This window comes from Perna viridis, chromosome 9 (assembly GCF_037379345.1).
Source record: "Perna viridis isolate PV_CMFRI_1.1 ecotype Kerala chromosome 9, ASM3737934v1, whole genome shotgun sequence".
In the NCBI taxonomy this organism is placed as follows: domain Eukaryota; kingdom Metazoa; phylum Mollusca; class Bivalvia; order Mytilida; family Mytilidae; genus Perna; species Perna viridis.
Window position 1 is genome coordinate 39943129 of NC_142453.1, and position 21752 is coordinate 39964880.

The 21752-nt window shown below is 32.7% G+C and overlaps 1 protein-coding gene across 4 annotated transcripts in view; it reads right to left on the reverse strand.

Annotated features, from left to right (window-relative positions):
• Positions 1–21294, reverse strand: part of LOC148608485 (cyclic nucleotide-gated channel rod photoreceptor subunit alpha-like) — a 38998-nt gene extending 17704 nt beyond the window's left edge. The window contains exons 1-4 of one of the 4 annotated variants that reach the window (XM_088544568.1): positions 21167–21294; positions 20592–20784; positions 10510–12435; positions 1602–1660 (exon numbers count right to left, since the gene is read on the reverse strand). In XM_088544568.1, coding sequence (XP_088400694.1) covers positions 1602–1660; positions 10510–11531 — 1081 coding nt within the window. In that variant the 5' untranslated portion in view covers positions 11532–12435; positions 20592–20784; positions 21167–21294. Of the gene's footprint in view, positions 1–1601; positions 1661–10509; positions 12436–13226; positions 13286–14847; positions 15172–20591; positions 20785–21166 lie in introns of those variants that run through there. The other 3 variants (XM_088544569.1, XM_088544567.1, XM_088544570.1) reach the window with 3 other exon arrangements.
• Between the last annotated feature and the right edge of the window lie 458 nt (positions 21295–21752).

Here is a 21752-nt window from a genome sequence, read left to right on the forward strand (position 1 = left end):
TGTACCAAGTCAGGACCATAGCTTTATCAGCTACTCCAGTGGTGCAATATCTATTGTACCAAGTCAGGACCATAGCTTTACCAGCTACTCCAGTGGTGCAATATCTATTGTACCAAGTCAGGACCATAGCTTTACCAGCTACTCCAGTGGTGCAATATCTATTGTACCAAGTCAGGACCATAGCTTTACAAGCTACTCCAGTGGTATAATATCTATTGTACCAAGTCAGGACCATAGCTTTACAAGCTACTCCAGTGGTATAATATCTATTGTACCAAGTCAGGGCCATAGCTTTATCAGCTACTCCAGTGGTGTAATATCTATTGTACCAAGTCAGGACCATAGCTTTACCAGCTATTCCAGTGGTGTAATATCTATTGTACCAAGTCAGGACCATAGCTTTACCAGCTACTCCAGTGGTGCAATATCTATTGTACCAAGTCAGGACCATAGCTTTACCAGCTACTCCAGTGGTGTAATATCTATTGTACCAAGTCAGGACCATAGCTTTACCAGCTACTCCAGTGGTGTAATATCTATTGTACCAAGTCAGGACCATAGCTTTACAAGCTACTCCAGTGGTATAATATCTATTGTACCAAGTCAGGACCATAGCTTTATCAGCTACTCCAGTGGTGCAATATCTATTGTACCAAGTCAGGACCATAGCTTTACCAGCTATTCCAGTGGTGCAATATCTATTGTACCAAGTCAGGACCATAGCTTTACAAGCTACTCCAGTGGTGCAATATCTATTGTACCAAGTCAGGACCATAGCTTTACCAGCTACTCCAGTGGTGCAATATCTATTGTACCAAGTCAGGACCATAGCTTTACCAGCTACTCCAGTGGTGTAATATCTATTGTACCAAGTCAGGACCATAGCTTTACAAGCTACTCCAGTGGTATAATATCTATTGTACCAAGTCAGGACCATAGCTTTATCAGCTACTCCAGTGGTGCAATATCTATTGTACCAAGTCAGGACCATAGCTTTACCAGCTATTCCAGTGGTGTAATATCTATTGTACCAAGTCAGGACCATAGCTTTACAAGCTACTCCAGTGGTGCAATATCTATTGTACCAAGTCAGGACCATAGCTTTACCAGCTACTCCAGTGGTGTAATATCTATTGTACCAAGTCAGGACCATAGCTTTACCAGCTACTCCAGTGGTATAATATCTATTGTACCAAGTCAGGACCATAGCTTTACCAGCTACTCCAGTGGTGTAATATCTATTGTACCAAGTCAGGACCATAGCTTTACCAGCTACTCCAGTGGTGTAATATCTATTGTACCAAGTCAGGACCATAGCTTTACCAGCTATTCCAGTGGTATAATATCTATTGTACCAAGTCAGGACCATAGCTTTACCAGCTACTCCAGTGGTGTAATATCTATTGTACCAAGTCAGGACCATAGCTTTATCAGCTACTCCAGTGGTATAATATCTATTGTACCAAGTCAGGACCATAGCTTTACCAGCTATTCCAGTGGTGTAATATCTATTGTACCAGATTTATTTTGGAGTTAATTATGAATCAGATTAGTGTTCTCTAATTTAGTTGTTACTTTTATTCACTGATAAATTTACTCACCAACAATTGTCGCAAATATGAAAACTCCGATTAGATAACTCCCTATTACAAACACATACCTGTAATAGAAATAAATCAATCAGTAAAACAGGAAATATTCTTAATAAATCAACTTTTCTCAATAAATGCAGCTCAAAAGGAGCTCCTCTTTTGTTATTAGTAATTATATAATGTATATACACGGCAGAGTCTCGTCTCTGTTGATTTCTACTGGCAATGTGATGTTGATAAATCAGAAGGAAGTCTAGGTTTCGAGCGGTTATAAACAAGAACATGATTCGCTGATTAAGAACAGGCAGAGAAAGTAGACACACCCAACAAATAACAACACGACAGACAAAACGACATTATCAAAGTAGAGATTTGACCTGATCAAACATTTGTTTGAATCTTAAAACAAAAATATAATTTTCCATGTATAGAAACTTATCCACTTATGGAAAGACGTATGAACAATGCGGGACAAGCATTTATCCATCATCTTATTTTATATACATCTATAAACCAATAATTTATTTATTTATTTATTTATTTTTTTTGGGGGGTGTTGGTTTAACATTCATATTATTGTTTTTGTTTTTTGTTTTTGTTTTTGTTTTTGTTTGTTTTGTTTTTGTTTTTGTTTTTGTTTTTTGTTTTTTGTTTTTTTTTTGTTTATTCATTGGTGATAGAATGAATAGACTGATCATACTATATCATTTAGTATCAACTGTTATTGTGGTCTTTTACTTGTTTAATGCAACAGTGACATGTTAGGAAAAAAAATAATTGCAATATTTTCATTATAGTCATTTTTGAACCACAAACGAAAGGATAGCCTAATTTACGAAAATACAAACGAGATCAAGTCATGTTTAGCATCTTTACATTCTATGAAAAAATCTCTTTCGTGTGCATTAATGTTCCACTTCCATGCAATCTTTTCTGTAATTGTTTACATCAGTACAGATATGATTGCATCTGAACTAAAACCTTACAAATACATCATACCGTACTGTGAAATCTATTTATGTAACATAACATCAAACTGTACCATAATGAGATACAAATATATGTTGTTTTATATCGCTGAAAGCTCAATTGGTTTTAAAATCGTTGTTAATGTAAAAAAAGTATATCTACTCTTAAAAATGCACGAATCTATTTCCTTAAAAGCACTTTATTTCCTCCAAATCATTTGCAGCATTTTGTACATGATTTTATTTTATAGCCATGTAACATGCAAGATTCAAATTCTAGAAAGGACATCTATCAATTTTTAACCAAAAAAAATACTTTGCGCAAGTGTATTCCATTTATACATTATTTGTTTTTGTGTGAACACTTCAAAGTCATAACAGATTGAAATGCGCTTACTCCTGTGTCCATTTTAACATAGTTAAAACAATCACACAATGGATGCTTTTTTGATATAAAGTCTGGCAAAAAACAAAAGGTAGTGCAAGGGTCCTCATTGGTTAAAATCTTATTAGTGACTCTATCTCAATGTATTTTAGTAGAGGGTAATAACAAAATTACCAGGCTGGTCGTGAAAAAGAATAATTAGAAAGGAAAGTGTAATATCAAAGCAAATCCGAAATGTTGGAAAAAATTGCAACGGTCCAGCTTTAGTGCAGGCATGGCAGTATAAAACCAGGTTTTATAACGCATTAAACGTCCCGCTTCCATTACGGTTATAACTGTTTTCGATATAGGTTAACTGTAAGGCACGTTCTCATCATAATTTTATGTACATAATATATAAATTTATTCAAAATTTACATCAAAGCTAAAACGTCAAAAACTTACCCCTTTTTATTGCTTTAAAGGAATTATGGTTCAATTACGAGAAAAAAAGATACTCCAATATACTGAAACAGCATCAGTAAACCTAAACAGGAAACTTTTTTTTCTTATCGTCACGAATATATTAAATACACCATAATGTTCTTACTGGTAGATGTACATACGATAATTTACATTTTACACCCATTAGAGACAAGATATCCTCAGTTATGCCTCATTCATTAGTTACTTTTATATTTCGGCGATCACTATTAAAGATAAAACTCTTCCCTCTAATAAATTTAATCATTTTAAAAGCTGTCATATGATTTGCGGTTTTTATTTTAATACAAATTTACAAATGAAAGTATCACTACATTTACACCAGTTTTCGGTAAACTTTGCCGTTTTCCAACACAATTCGAAAGAATTACATGCAAGTATAGGTCTTCTGTGTGCTTTGCATACACTTATAATGACTTTGTAAAGAATTATTCAAAGAAAAAGTTCTCTGAAAGAAAGTAAATTTTGCTGAACGTCTTCGATTCGGTATTTATTTATGTTCAGCATACTACGAAGTCCATGTTTTGTACATGGTATAACCTCTTGGTACTTGATTGGGCTCGTGATGTAATAGGTTTGGTTTTGAGTTCTTTTTATACTAATTTTTGGATTAAGATATTCCTAGGTACTTGATTCTGATCACGCTGCTAATAGAGTCACGTGGACACACGTGACCAGCCCATCGAAATTTGCAATATCGGTATTACTCAACTATAACATCTCAGTGCGCGCGATAGCATGTTTTATGAAGCAAATAAAAGAAATGTCAACCGAGACCCATACAGTCGAGGTCCACAACTCTTTTACGTGTTCCATAAAACATGATATTGCATACAACAAGCCGACATTTGTTTATCTATAGAAAATTTAAGAATTTCCATTTGAGTGAGTTTCTCTTCATCACGATTAAAAAAAATGAAATATTTAAGTATACATTTAGTGTGATCGAGTCAATTATAACCACATTTTGTATGTATTTATTTTTTGGATGCCCTTTTTTTCAAAGTGAGCAAATTTAGGCAAATGTTGCACATCAGCCATACAATATCACTTGTAATCAAAACGAACACTATATATGATTGTGTCAGAAATACATTGACTAAATGGAAACTATGAAATACGAAATATAATAAAATTTCATTTTTTTTAATGATACGGACAAATTGTCTAACAAGAGGCTCCCAGGAGCCTAATCGCTCACCTTGGTAAAGTTTGTCTTTCAAGGGCAATAAATTTAACAAGGAGTTGTCCAACGATTTTGAATCGAGAAGACTATCATAAGGATGATTTCAGCGATAGAAAATTTCTTTCTATCAATTATAGTTTTCAAGATATTGGCTGAAAACTGTAAAAAAAAAAAAAAAAATTCAAGGGCAATAACTCTTACAAGGAGTTTCCTGACAACTTTGATCCCTGAGGACTTTTGAAAGCCTCATAATAAGGGTCATTTCAGCTATAGAAATAATTTTGCTAAACCTACCGGTTTTGGAGATATATGAGAAAAATTACTGTCTGATCCTTATGTTTTATTTTTAGTAATGGCGGCCATGTTTTTCGACGGAACAAAAATCCCCACATCTGTTCTATGAACAATACCCCAAGGAACATTCATACCAAGTTGAGTTTCAATTGGTCAAGTAGTGTCAGAGGAGGAGAAATAACATTAAAAATAGCAAAAAAAAAAAGTCTAAAAAGGGCAATAACTCCGACATGGCTTAACCGATTAAAATGAAAATTTTACGGCAGATAGATCTCATCCTGTTATACAATTTTACCCTCCCAGAATTCGGCTAAACCTGGTATTTTGGAGATGTATGTGAAAAATTACTGTCTGACCCCTATGTTCTATTTTCAGTAACGGCGGCCATTTTTTTCGATGGATCAAAAATCCCCAAATCAGTTCTATGCAGAATACCCCAAGGGATATTTATACCAAGTTTGGTTTCTATTGGTCAAGTATTGTCAGAGGGGAAGAGTTTTGAAAAATTGTTAACGACGACGACGGACGCCAAATGATGGCAATATCTCAAATGGCCTTCGGTCATGTGATCTAAAAATTGAGACCTGGATTCCAAATACATGTATGTCACAAACAACTTGTGACTTGTTGGAATATACTCATTATTTCCAAGTTTAACCAAATATTGTGTATTTGATGAACCAATATAGTTCTTTTCTTTTTTCAAAAAGCTAAGTTTTATTCCTACAGATCTTTTATGTTTACATGAGACCATGAACATTTTATATTATTTAAGCTTCCAATTTTTTTTGTAAATCATACAGAAATATCATTTATTACATATAATTTACCCAGAAGGCACACAGTTTGTGTTAATATTTTATTCAAATTATTATTTCTTGTTACATGTATTATAGCTTTGGCATTACTTATCGTTCATATTGGATTTAAATGATATTTTGGAAATAATTTTTCTTCAAACATTTGATTGAACAAATCTTTGATTGATGAAATATGCATTCAGATTAATACTTTTTCCAATGAATTCTTCTTGATTTTTAAATTATGATATGGATCTTTAGCCTTAAAACTGAGAGTCAACATGCCCTAGGAAAAGAATTCAGCATCGCAAGGATCTAGAGCAAATATTCAAAGCATCCTAGGTTTAAAAATGTAGGCAAGGATTCAACACCGCTACCATCGGTCTATAATTTACGACTTTAACAGCAAAGGGAATTTACTTTCACATATTGACTTCCAGCAAATTTAGAGTTCGAAAACCTCAAACTTAACAAGTCAATAAAACTGACTAACAAACCAACATCCAACGCCTAATTTTTTGCCATGTGTCACTAAATGTAAAAGGGTTTTTATGAGCCACTTTCAAATCAAGTGAAATAGACAATTTTCTTCACCGTCGCTGGAGTGAACGTCAGTAATGATCTACAAAATATAAGCTAATTGTATTTAAATTCATTGTCCAGCGGTTCTATTGTTTGCAGCGGATCTACAGGACAGCTACCCACAACGGGGTTTAAGAACAATACTGCAAATGAGAAATCACAATCAAACCGTATTCGGTCTGTTACAAGCTGTATCCGACTTTAAACAAGAGAACAAATATGGTGTCAATCACTACATTGTGTTCCATTTCGTTCGAACTAATATGAACTGTCCTTTCAATGATTTCTTGGTTTCTCTTTCCCTTTATCAGATAAATGAATAATCAAATATGTTTCGAAAGATGAATAAAAAAGAAATGATTGTTATACGTAGAAATGGGAAGATAGAGTATGCATTAAAAATATATTTCACTATAAATATTGCTAATGTGTACGAGCGTTATTGCATTTTTGTTCTCAAGAAGTCGAAGTACGATTTGCCGAATAAAGTCGCTACGATATAAAAAAACAAGTTATAATCTTACTGTTATTCTGAAAAAAAAACATGATGATTTGACAGTTAACAAAATTTGAATATTTTAAAATGTATAAAAATACTCTGTACAAGTATGTATGAGTGATGAACAAACTATAAATTTCAGTTAACTTTAAAGATAACATTGATATTCAGTATTAATTCTAGATAAGAATAATAAATGTCATGTTTTTATTCCTACTTTCATGTATAATCCTATGTGATAGCTTATTAGAAACAAAACAACGTTTTTTTTTTTTTGTTTTTTTTTGTTTTTGTTTTTTTGTTTTTTGTTTTTTTTTTCTGGTGGGGAAGGAGGGTACAGTTAGTGGAATAAAATGCATTTAATTAAAATACATGTACAAATGTACACGCTACGCTTAGAATAAATATCCATTGCCACTTCAGGAATATTGATAATTATATTGTATTTATTATTTCCACTCCGAGGTAGCGTTTTTGCTAAGATGAACACTTAAGTACTCTTCAATCAATAATATAATTTTAAAGATATATACATGGAAAGAATATGCACTTAATGAAATTCAATATATATGTATAACAAATTTAAGACATGTATTTATAAATCCCTAGGGTGAGACGAATTAAAATTCTTCGCCATGTGTGTCAGGATGACCAATTGTAGAAGACCCAGTGGCATGTGTGATGTTAACTATTTATCCAATAAGACGTGTTAATCATACGGAAGCTGTAAATTTATATTACGAATTTAAGTATCACATGGTATAGCTAATAGTTTACGTACCTTTATTGAAGATGTATTGTGGTAATTAAAATTTCAGTTTTATGTTCATGACTTCTGGTAGTCCGATATCCGGACGGCATACACATCAAAGAATTTTAGTAAAGGTTTCATGTTCAGTTGGATATTAATATAGCTTCGTTAACTACTGTACAGTATTGATATTTGTATATTAATATGTTGTTTGGTGGACAAGATAAATGGGATAGATTGTCAAGCCTGGATACAAGTTTGGTACCATAAGGAAAAGTTAATTGACAAGGAAAGCCGGCACAATATCATTGTTGTTCATCAAAAGGAGATTTGAAAGCAGAATTCTAACATTATCCACATTTATCATATGAAAACTTTCTAAATAAGACTTTATGAAATCTTTACATATTGTAATGGAATTAATCGATACAATTGTAATTGAAAAGCATTATGTAAATTTACTAACTGTTAATGTAAAATGCCAATCAAATTATTTCTATCAAGATGATATAAATTGTAGGAAAGTCAAACAGTTTAATCTATTTATACATTTGTTGTTCATAAACATTTGTTGAAAAATAATATGATACCATAAAAAATTACCAAAAAATTAAGGAGTTTGTGGAAGACGATATATCCCCTGGGGCAATGTGAAACGTGACGGTCGATAGGTTGTACATGTACATGTATGTCCCTTAGGTAGATGGAATAAGCTTGAAACTTGGCTACTGCAAATCAGATCTTGGTTTGTAGTTTCAAATAAAAACAGAGTATCTTCCAATTATTATAAACATACTCCATTCGTTGATTTACTTCATGTTCCTCTTGATGTATTTTTAAAAATTGATATGATTTATTGAGAAAAATCAATTACTGTGGGATTAATAAAAATTAAACATAAAATGTTCTATTAGATCATTAACTTATTGTATAGGAAACAACTTTGAACACCCTCTATAGAATACCAATACATAGACCAACTGATGTTACACCACATGGGAAACAAATAGTAAAATGGTTATGGAGGTACTTTCCAAATTCTTGTCATGATTCTTTTTTTAATTTTCAATGTTGTTATAGCAACCATATTAACATGCTTTTATCATTATCAATTGTTATTATTCCTTGTATATTATTTGCATCTGATTAGCAGTGCCGCTAGTCTAATTAAAGTAAAATAAATAATATTTGATGCCATTGTGGCCACACTAAGTGAACTACGTCCGCAATAAGATAGATGTATCTATGTAATAAGATGAAGAGATGACTAAAATATAATAATTTAATTATCGTTTCAGCGTACATTGAAGCCAATAAATATCAAGTGGAAGTTTTGTACAAAATAATCAATCGAAAAGGATTGAAACATTTCAAACTCAATTTCCATTGAAAAGTTTATAATATCAATTATCCCCTTCTTTATTTACAAGTACATGTAGTATCGTAATCTTTGACATGATGTATACATAGTTAATGAGCGGTAAATTATGTATAAAACAAAGATTTATCAATAAATCAATTTTTGACTCTCTTCTGTTGATACCATAACCTTTGGTGAGCTATTCATTACCCGCGAGACAAGGGAGCAGAACTTTCTATCATATTAATATACATGGACTCGAACAGTTCCAGAGTATGGTCGAGAGAAATCTTTTTCTAACGTATCTTATTGTCATAAATATGTGTATATACTAAATATACCAGGGGCGGGTCAAGACACTTTGAAAAGGAGCCCCGGCAGCCGGTATTCCTGAAAATGGGGGATGCTAGAACATTATTTACCATTTTTTGTCAATATTACACAAGAAAATGACAACTTTTCCAATAAAAAGAAGGGGTGCCAAACCCCTGTACCCCTCCCCCGCAATCCGCCACTGATATACATGTACATTGTGTCAGAAATGGAAGGATATCTATAAATTGTGCTCGGTTTAGAAAGGACGGAACTTCTTTTCTGAAGTCTATTTATAGATTTAGAAATTAAATCTAACTCAAATGATGAAAATTAACATGATAAAACAGTATGTAATGCCTCAATATCAAAATGTTACAAGGGTACGTCATAACCAGATTTTCCGACTTTGAAATAATTGTTTTGTGTGCACATCTACACATGTTTAACTTAGTGATTGTAGAGCCATTGTGTTTACTCTTACTGTTTTATCTGAGGTACTATTACAATTAACATGTATTTGTACACATATAACTATTCAAATCGTATTTTCTATTTCCTAGTTTTATTTGAAGGCTAAAATTTCTTTAAGAACGTTGGCACTGCAAATTCTTTACAAATAAGCGTAACACATTAACCAAAAGGAAAGTAAGATCTTCATACGATGTCTATTGGTGTGTCGACAAGTGGATAATACATACCAGTGACTTTAACACGAGAAGCGATTAATATAAAGCACACCTGTGAATTGAGGCGATCTTGACTTGTTTACGTTTACATTGACCCTTGATTTCTAATTTCTAAACATTGGCAAGTCATAAGTTTTAAGTTTGTCATGACTGAAAACGGTGTGCTTTTCATTCCTATCATAGAGCTTGCTCCCACTATCAAATATGTAGCCCCACTAGTATACTAGTTGGGATACATATTTGATAGTGGGGGCAAACCCGTGTATACCGATGTATACCCATTTTAGCAGAGTCAGATATAATTATGAATACATTGGCACAGACCATCTGATTTTCAGTAGACGGGTGGGATGGCGGGCAATTTAATGTGGGCAAGAATAATTTTCGCAGAATTAACACAAGAAGATTTATTTGGAGAATCTGTTGTATTCCATTCTTAGCCAAAATATATTTTTTTCTACTTCAGTAGCAGATCTAATAAGTGTTTTGTCAGGGCATGATTTTTAAAGAAATTCCAGCCACCCGTCCCCCTCCAAGAAAATCAAATGACCGTCCCTAATAGACAATACACATGTGTTAATAATATGAAGATAAATAAAAATACTCACTCCCAGTTAGTTTCAGGGGCTGGCAGGTCACCTATTGTAGTTAACGTTAGTGTTGACCAAAATAATGATGCCAAATACTTCCGGGTCAAAGCTTGATGACTTCCGGATGGTTTAGGGTAGGACCATTCACTATGAAAACCTTCAGCTTCCGATATCATGAAGTAGAATGCAGCAAACCAATGACAGCCGAGAAAAAGCATATGCGTTAAGTTAGCAACACGAACAAAATTAGGATACGCAGTTCTAGTTTCTAACATATATAACCATCGAAGTGATCTATAAACCTTCAGAAACCTCGGAAATCGCAGTAAAGGTTGCCATCCGATTCCAAACTGAATAAAATCTAATGGCAACAAACTTAAAATGTCAACTTTAAAATTTACTGAACTAACATATCGTTGAGCCAGCTTGACGGCATCTAATACCATTAAGCCCTGTTCTAAATACCCTGTCCGAAGTTGAGCGATGATATCAAGAATGTAAATAACATCACTTAAAATATCAAGAGTTATCCACAAATATTTATGGTCAGTCTGTAATTCTCTGAAAGCTTGCCTTACTATACACGTCCATAAGTTATACAATACAGCAATGGTTACCAATAGCAGCCAATAGAACATAGGAGAACCGTCAGGCTTAAAAACTGTGACGTTATCGTGTACGTAAACTACATCTGGGGGTTCATCTTCGGTATCAAGCGATTCTTCAGAATCTGTCCGATAATGTTGTCTCGTAGAAAATCGTTTGAGAAACGAATCCTGTCTTGTTATGGAAGCTTTTTTCTTTGAACTCATTGGTTTTTTAACAGCACTTGTCACTTTTATAGCATTCCTGACACTTGCCCATCTTGTCCGACGTTTCCCTCTTTCTCTTTGGAAGCTTCCTATTGGAGTCGATTGCTCTGACGACGTCGTTATCTTTTCATTTTGTAAACTACCGTTTTTGGTTTTGCTTGAATGCGTTTTAGTTTCTAACTCTATATTATCATCTAATTTTTGCTTATCTTCAATGCTGATAGACATCTTGTGAGCTTGTGATGATGTTTATTTTTTTCTTGAGAAAAAGTATACTTTAAATATCGTAATACGCATGCCTGTAATAGCACATGGTAATGAAGTTGACGAAATTACAAATTCTAAAGAAATATTTCCAATTTGTTCTTGTTAAAATATAATTACATCTCAAGGCGTCTAATAAATCCGTTGACACGAACTTTGAAATGAGTACTACATTAAGCCATACAAGTTAATATTCCATGCACAGAAAGAAAAAAATGTAATCCTTGTATTATCTGCAGTAAGACCGTATCCCATACTTTATCACCTATTTATCTTTTCTCACTCACTTGAATAACTCCCAAAACTTAATATCACCACGATATATTCATTTAATTTGTTCAGATGATACAGTGATTTTACAAATTAAGTAGAATACAGTTGATCTAAGAACTTTAAATTGATATATGTTTGGAAGCGATCCTTGATTAGAGAACTGGAGATATGGGAACTATGATCTCTAGAATCCTTGATTAACGCCACAGATATCACTCGAGAACATGTTGCTTGGTAAAAATTGGAATAATAATCCGATATCGGACTCTCAACAGAAACTAATAACACTCTGAATAGTCCAGAAGGTTACTGTAGCATTTGACAACTAATTACTTGCTAGATAAACGCTTTGTCAAGCTTGCCCAAATATTGATAGTATTTACAATTCTTCACTTCTTTTGATTAATTTGGGGACGGAGACAACATACTATGTATATACCAATTCTTTCTCCCTTAACTATTAATGAATAGCCGGTATTTTAGTGATAATGTCTATTTACGTCCCTTCTGATCAATTTTCTTTCATTCCTTAAGAGGTTGTCGTCACATATGCAGTATTTAGCATCTTAATATTCCATCAACTGGTTCTTTAAATCTGAAATTATAGGCACTTGGATATAGAACGACCAGCCAGGGTTGTTTTACTTGGTTTAGTTTATAGAGATATTGAAAAAAATATTCAAAAAGATAAACAAATTTGTAAGTGAAACACAGATAAATTAATACACAGCATTACAATACGATCTCGGATAAAATTATTAACTTAAAATCATATAGTATACTCTCGCTTTAAGTGAGTTTGTTTATCATTTCCGGAATGACAGAAGCAGTACGAAAGAAGGTTTGGTACAGATCATGTTTACAGTGTATGTTAAAAGTCATAGCGTAAGCTACATTCACCGGAAATATTTCAAGACAGTCTTTAACTGGTTAAGAAAGGACTTTATTTTTGCCTTTGATGTGATCGTGGAATTCGACCAATATCCTTTCTCATGTAGCAAATACAAAGATATAACGACTAACTCTTATTGCCTCTTAAAATAAAGTATACAAACTTATAAATCTTTCCAATATTATGCCGTGCAAGGATGAACTATAGCATGAAATAAACACCTTGTATATTTCTTTCTAGAGACAGACCAAGCTTTTATACTATTAGTACATAACAGATGCCACAATAATTTTATTTAATGAGATTCACTATGTGATATCCTTGACATTCGTAGTCACTTTTTATCTTTCTATTTTCTCTTTTTAAGACCTATATTGCAATCAAAAGTACAATCTATTTTCTGTCTTAAAAATGTTCTACGAAAACTAATCAGTAATTCCAGAGCCTTATTTAGTCACATACGATTAGTAAAAAAATCAAAACATTTCACTTACCACATCTGTAACTTTCAATACTAAACATTGTACAAATTGATGTTTAAGGAAACCACAAAGTAGGTATAAACCACTCACCAATACACATCAAAGTACAGCGTACAAGCTGTCAGAGGCGGCACAATCGACAATCAATATGTTTTAATATGCTTACATTTGTAATTCATTGTTGTATAGCAAGATTGATATGATTAATGATGTCGGGTTTTAATAAGATAATTTTACTTTCTCAGTCTGGTTCACTTTACAAGTTAACACAATAAGTTAAAGACCTTCGCAACTTTGACCAAATCCTATCTGAAAGAAAAGAAGCTGTGTTCATTGAGCCAAATATCACACTATTTTTCTAAGTACTGAAAAGAAAAGACGAATTACCTGAAAAGAAGCAGACGGACAGTGCCATTAAAGCATTGAACATCGTAAAGAAAAAACAGACGAACAGTAAATGGTGAATTTTCATTATTCTAATAGAGCCTATGACATTGTCTATATTTTGTTTCTTTGCAAAGACAAGTCAGAATATTTTTTTTTTTATTTTTTTCTTTTAAAAAATCACGCGTAATTTTAGTATCATATCATTGCAACTACAAATAAAGTAATTTTAGATTGATGTGACATTGAAAAAAATACAAATAAAAAACGTTAACAGACTCTTTAGGTTAAATGAAGCATGCAGGATCAAATAGCAATATTCACAGGTTTGCTTTAAAACAATTAGAGTGCCCCTGTTTACACTGATACTTGTCAACGTGCATGGTGTACAGCTGCTCTGCCTAATTATGTTTGTTAACTCAAAAGAATCTAGTAAGGAACAGGTTGTGGCTATGCTATCTTGATAAGAGACGATGATAATAAAATATTATGTAATTATTTAGTAAAATCTTGTATTTGATGTCATATAAACTGAGTGTCTGATTTCTTTTAAACACTTAACTTCAAGGTCCTACATTCCATCATAATTATACAGGTAAAATGTATTTAATATTGAAATTTATTAATCTTTAAACGCGTGCATGTTCTTATACATGTAATGTGTGTTTCTCACAGTTCAACCAGTGAAACTTTACAGTAACAATAGACTCAAGTCTTGAATAACAATACAGAAAAACGTCACAAAATATCACAAAAAGCTTTTATGAATGCACATGTGTACAACATTATTTCAAAACAGCATGTAACGAATATTGCCTTCCAATACGAAAGGAAGACCTAATATAAAAAGGATGTAGGCAAATCGAATGAATAAACACGTCCATACGAAACGGATAATGTATCTCGGAATCTCCAAAAGGAAATAAAAGTAACACACGCACACAGACACATAATAATAATAATGCAAAAACAATATTTTTGTTTTACATTTTAATGGCAACTACGTACATTGTAACCATTTAAAGTGTTGTTATCAAAATTCAAATGGTAAAAAATAATTGCAATGCACAGGTACATCTATAAATGCCAGTGAAAAATTCATTTTCGGGCAAATATTTTAAAAAAATATTCATACAATCATATAAAAATTAATTGTTAAAAGGCGTTTCTTGAAATATAAAACCTTTTCAACAATTTCCAAAAAAATAAAATTGATCACATCTAGTTTAAAAGTAATACACTGTCTTACCTCGAATTCAGGCGACGATTACGGAAAAGTAAGCAATAACATACTCCAAACACTCGTTATAGTCAAGGATGCGTTCAATTGCAAGACACCAATTGTGTAATTTTAAAAACCTATGTCGTAACTTTAACATCCGCTTTTCATGCAGAGAAATGCGATTTCAGATTAAATTAACCACGGGTTAACAATATACAGGTTTGAAATGAACGAGTGAGTCCATGGCCATGTATGGGACTTATTGAATTCACAAAAATCATTTAAACATTACCATAAATTATAACGGTCAAATCAGTTTTACTAAAGATGAGAAGAAAAGACTCAAGGGTTTGAAATAATCGAAAGAATTTTACACTGGGATATAGGTGTTGAAATTTTAAATCATTTATGGAAAACACTTTCTCAATGTAAATAGATCTGATTACATTTTAGATTTGTTGAATCAGGATTATTACGTATCGGACATCCCAACAGTTAAAAGATAAGGAAGCTGGTTTAAACTTTATTTTCAATACCTTACTGCGGTCATGTGTCAGTTTACTTCATGAAGGTGAAAGTTTTCATTTTACCCGCAGATTTGTCTTTTACGAACGACCCCAGTGGCGGATCTAGAAAATCACCTTAAGGGAGCACGGGGCCAGCAGGTAATATTTTCAAACACTTTTCATGCATGCACATACAAACAAAAAATCGTTATTTTTCATAAATTTTCAAATTCATAAGGGGGCCGCCCACAGTCCCCCTTGAATCCGCCTAAGGACCCGCAAGAACATACTACTGATGATTTTCTGGTAAATTTGTCCGTTTTTGTAGGAAAAAGAAATGATTAAAGGTCGAGTTGACAGCCAGGAGCAGACGAATAACAAGTCACGCACATAACACAGAGTAACTGAAAAAGGTACACATATAAAAAGTAGTACATGTACGAATTCTCACTAAACACGGTGAATGTTATCTAGGTTTTATCTACTTCCTACAACTGTTAAAGTTTTATAAAGATGTATGATACATATTGTTTCATGTTTGATTACAATTGTAAGTTATCCTGGGATAGAAATATTTTCTTGTCACGTAAAATGATATCAACATGTATACCGGATTAAAGGGGCATTACCCAATATCCAGCTTATATATAGATTGCAATTAAAGGCACTTTTATATCAGTTAGCAACTTTTTCTCATATCATGAAAACAAATTATCACACAAACACTGCATATAAAACCAAACCAAACCGAACCAAACAAACCAAAAAAAAAAAAAAAAAATAAAATAAAATAAAATAAAAAATAAAATAAAAAATAAGAAAACAATGTGCTATAATGTAGATTATAAATACCTAATATTAGATTTTCCCAATTTTTCTCAGAGGTGAATATTTGCCTAAAAAAATATAAATCATCTAACTTGAATCTGAGATAATGGAGCCTTAATGAATGCATTTAAAAAATAAAGATATTTAGGTAATATATGGAATTTCCACAATCTTATCATAATAAACAAAAAATCTAAAATTGTTTTTTTTTTTCAAAATATGAATGAAGGGTCATCTAACATATTTTCATGTTATTTAAAATAAACATCAGGTTACATAAATTGATATTTCTAAAGATGGAGCATTTTCTATACATACATGTATTTCAATATGATACTGGCGTCACACGTAGAGCTACGACGCTTGTAGAACACATGAAACAATCATCCGCGCTGAAAACACGCTGATTATATTAGACTTTAAGACGTACTCGGGGCGTATATATTTAAGCGTTTGTTAGCCGTTAGTGAATCGTACCCTGGCATACTTTGCGCGTATGTCTGGCGTTTAAGTGTCGTATTGGGAATGTACGTAACAAGATAAACGTGCCTAGAATGTACAGTGTATGTGTGGCACGTCTCGAGCGTACTTTGAACCCTTTGACGTGTTTTTGGCGTACCTGTGACGTATTATTACATGGGAAAGTATAATCATAATATTATATCATTCTGTCTTCAATTGACAGGCAACTGAACCATCAGTTATTATCAAATTGCTGGGGTTTAGATAGGCAACTTTTCCGCTTGACATGTGTGCAATGTAGTTTCGTGGCCCGTGGCGTGAGACAGTCCTCACTGTTCATAATACACACGAGTTGACTTTGGCTGTTTTTTTTTTTTTTTTTTTTTTTGTATCTCGATAGAGTTGTTGTCTCTTTGGCAAGTATTTATACCTCATAACCTCAAGAAATTCCTGTCAAAGTGTTTGTTAAGTTAGATATTGATACATATAGTTCAAATTTAGTTGAAATGCACTATGGAAAAAAATAGAGGGAACATTTTCCCGAACGTTTTACTTATATAAGTAGTAAAAATACCTTCGTCACCAATGCTTCAGGATAAGTTTAAATAGCTTTTCGGTTGTTTTTCTAAATGTATTTAAATATATTAGAGGTAAAAAGACTAAACTGAGAAAAATGATGTGCCACTCATTGCCCGATTCTTACACAGAAAGGTACTTAATAGTCTGAAGGTCAAACTAAGAGAAAAAAAAAAACAACAAAAAAACAACGCATATGCTAAGCCGTCAGATTTTTAAACAAACTTGGATTTTTTTAAATATAAAAATCGAAAAATATTGTGGCGTACGCAACGTATCCAAGTCGCATTTCAAACGAACTTGTAATGCGTTCAACGCGTTTATGTATAACGTGTATATAACGTTCGGATAACGCTTGACACACGCTATAGTTGATAACAATTTTATATGCTACATGAAAAAAAATGTCGCGATTTATCGTTCCCCGGACGTCTACTGTTTACATTCCGGCGTCCTGTAAGTGCTTGTAAGGCGCAACTAACGATTGTCTAGCGTGTTTCAAACGCGGATGAACTAATCCGATTTTCTATGTACGCTTAATGTACGTCGGTGTACGCGTCAATGTGTGACACCGGTATGAATTGGCATAATGATTGAAAAAGATCCTGTATTAAATAAGTATGACTTATCTTAGACTATCATACTTGGCAAGTGCATGCATATACATGTATGTTTGCAACTAAGTACTAAATATATACATGTAGATAGATTCCCAATGAATTTCTTTAAATAGAACGGCATTCAGAAGCTCAAACTTCATAACACTACTTAATCAAAAATGTCCTTTCAAATTTATTTTCATTAAGGTATTTCCAATTTCATTTTATGAGATAAAAAGATACGTGACTTAGATCAAAGATTCATACCTTGCAATTTTACTACTTTGTCTCGTGGTTATATGTGAATATCAGACAGTTAATCGGCAATATAATTTTTGCTCAATAATTAGGTTTGTATATTTTGCAGTTGAAGTGTGACTGCAAGTGAAATTGACTCTACTAGTAAACATATACAATGTAGGACCTCAGGCAGCTTGAAATTAGGAACAATTGATAAACGCAAGCTACATGTATGTAATTGCAAACTATAGCGGTTTCAACAACTTCAAAGCAAATTGTTGAGAGCCCGGTCTCTCTATATGTGATTAGACATTTAAAATTTTGTAATATTTCAGATATTGTAAAGTAAATGGATAATAGAGTATGTCCAATGCACACCGCATCAAGCATTATACTAAATTCAGGTGAAAATCCATTTAGAAACGTCTTTAATGATAATTTCCGAACTTAGGTTTACCTCTGTTGTTTGGTGTCTTTGTCACGCCCCTAAAATGAAAAGACTCTTGTAAGCGGCTAAATGAAAAGAGAAGCAATTTTCCCTTCAGATCATTAACACATTTTCTCCCTATACAAATAGTTAACTCTACGACATTTAAAATGTATAAAAACACTTATTTAATCTCTTTATGAACATTCATAAGAACATCGCTGCACATATTACATAAACGGGATTACATTATACATGAACAGTCATTCAATAAAAGCGGGAAATATTTTATTACACTGCAACGATTAAAACATTTTCAATAAGAAAACAAGGCGACAATAAACACTTGTAAAAAGGACTATGTTGGTGTTCTGATTCATATCACTGTTCACATAAGAAAATAAATAATTGCTGCCTGATATGGTTTGTAGTAACCCAGGGAGCTTGACGGATTAAAATATGCTCCCAGTCGGAATACATTCTACGCAGTATAAAATTGAATTAGCATGATGTGTTTGTCATGGAAAAGTCGACGAGCAGTAAAGGCCAATAGAATACCGTTTTGCATCATATTTACCGCATGCTTTTGTACAATGAAATGCATTTAATTCTTATTAATGTCGAACCTTTCAACACGATCCGTTGATATATAAGGTTAAACGCTAGGGTTTTGAGCTCTTAACAATGACCCTTTACATCCCATAGTGTGGAAATAGAAAGAATTAACAGCTGTTAATATAGTGAAAATAACACACTAGTTCACCAATTTACTCTGCGCACCACCAAAAGCCTATCGACGTCATATCTACTTTTTTTAGACATTAAATCCTTTACACGAAACGTATATGATTCAAAGGGTAAAACACTTGTCTAACATTTAACCAATAACGCTGTACGATATACACGAACACATTTCCACCGTATACCTCTCAGTCAAACTGGAATTATGTGTATATATTAAATCTTTCAGTACAGTCAAATATTGTGTATTGTATCTGCTTTTCATTGAATCTCAATTAATTTACTTTTATGTATTTTAGTTAAGTATAATTGGACTTAACATATACCAGATTCTGGTGCAAGAGCGGATAATGAATTAACACACTCAAATATATAACCCTTGACTTAATTACCTTGAACAAAAATCAATCTTACCCGATGAGTTTACTGTCCAATGTGACCATACAAAGCTAAACAATTATACAATAGTTGCTTATAAAGAGAGCATTATCGTGGTAGAAGTAGATTGACATTGCCTGAAAAATTGATAATGACCGAACTGCAGTCCAGAGCATTATAAATGTTGATGTCAATATTACTTCCCAAGGACTTTAAACTATCTATAATACAATATACACAAGCAACCACTGTGTTTATGTCATTTAAAACTCTGAAGATGGCATTATTGTGTAATAATGCTCTGATCATTATTATGTGGTAATTCCTTCTTTGTCATTTTACACATATTCACGAATACTATTTGATTTGTGACAAGATTTCTGAGTGGTTGGTTCACTTTGAGCAAACCAGGTTATTTTGTGTAAACTGGTTTTATAATAATCTGGCTTTATAGTATGAGTTCAATAACGTCGATTTGTCCGAACTCCACGATTCCAAAAATCCAAAAGAATATAACGTTTGTATTACGTATTAATTATAAGTATTTGGGCCGTCCCCTATTAGAAATCAAATGATTAAGAATTAGGAATTTTTCTGATTGTTAAACAGGTTTTTACTCAATAAACTGATTTTGGGCCAATTAACACTTTTGTTCCTCTGTACGTGTTATTATCAATATTATTATTATTATTTTTTTTTTTTTTGGTTATTTTATGTTCTTTATTGTGTGTGTCTGTTTACTAGGAAAGCAGAAGACGCTTCCTCTACCGATACACCTGGTCCATGCTCCCAGTTTTTAGTGGAGTCCAAATTGCTCATTTACATTTGTTAATTTTTATGTATCATTTAGGTTATTTTTATTTTCATTTGTTGTGTGTGCCTGTTTACCCTGTCTGGACCTATATGTAGTACCTGTATTACACAAATTAGATTTCCTCTCGAATCACGGTTCTCTTGATACTGTACATGTAACTCTTAATGACTACATGACTATGTTATAACCAAAGATCATACCGTTTTTATTCCCTGATGCGAAATGCGTGCCATGATATTAACAGCATCCGCTAACAGAGTGATTCTAGAATGTCTATCGACCATGACTACTCAGTTAAAAGCTGTTATGAAATCTTCACAGGGTGTTAAACAACTGTTAATTCAACAATGTATACTGACACTCCTTACACAGTAGTGAACGATATCTTAAAAGCTGTAAAACATATGTTGTAAAGATATGATTTATTTTCCATAAAATGTTCATCCCAAAACATGTCAACAAAATACGTGCATATTACATTTTCACCGACAATTACCGGTTAATTACTCGTTCAAATATCAATGCAATACATTCAGCACAATGTCGATTTAATACGAAAAATTAACATGTATTATCATAATAAACATAGTATATTACACTTGTATATGAGATGGATTTAACCCGACTAACAAGGTCTCGTTTTTAAATTGACGATAATTTCCATTTTACAGTCTGTGTTTACACACTTAAAAAATCAGAGTATTCTAACTACTAAATTTGCACGGATGTTTGACATTAAATTTAATGATTTTTATGAAATCTAAATAAGTCTTACCATTAGACTGAACATTTCAAAATTCCAGTGTGTTCTCATTATTCTGTCAGAAAAGCTAGTTGCTCTTAAATATCTCTGTTCTTATGGAGTCCTTATCAAAAATATGACGTGATATCTAGGGGTTCATTCTATGTATGTTGTAAATGCACGAACGAACCCATAACTACATTTAAATCTTACTGAATGGACAAAACAGCAAACTAAATATGATAATATTTACATAAATTATAACGCAAAGATGTTTACCAAAGAAAGAATAATTAATTTTAAGAGTTGAAAATTGCTGTTTCTATCTAGGTGGATAAAATCTACTTGATAATAAATCATTTTCGGTAATTTCTACAGACACCTGGCATCAGTCACCATTAACTAGGTTTACATTTGAACGATGCATTAAAACAGTGAGCAAATTACACAATATTGGCAGGCCTTCACTAGGCAAATTTGAGAAAATCCAATAATTACATCTAACGACAAATTTCAAACACCCTTAGAAAGGGAAGTGCTTACATCTGACAGTAATCTCCTAGCAACCTTGAGAAGGTCAGTGTACTTAAGATGTACTAATGAACATGACAATGCAGTT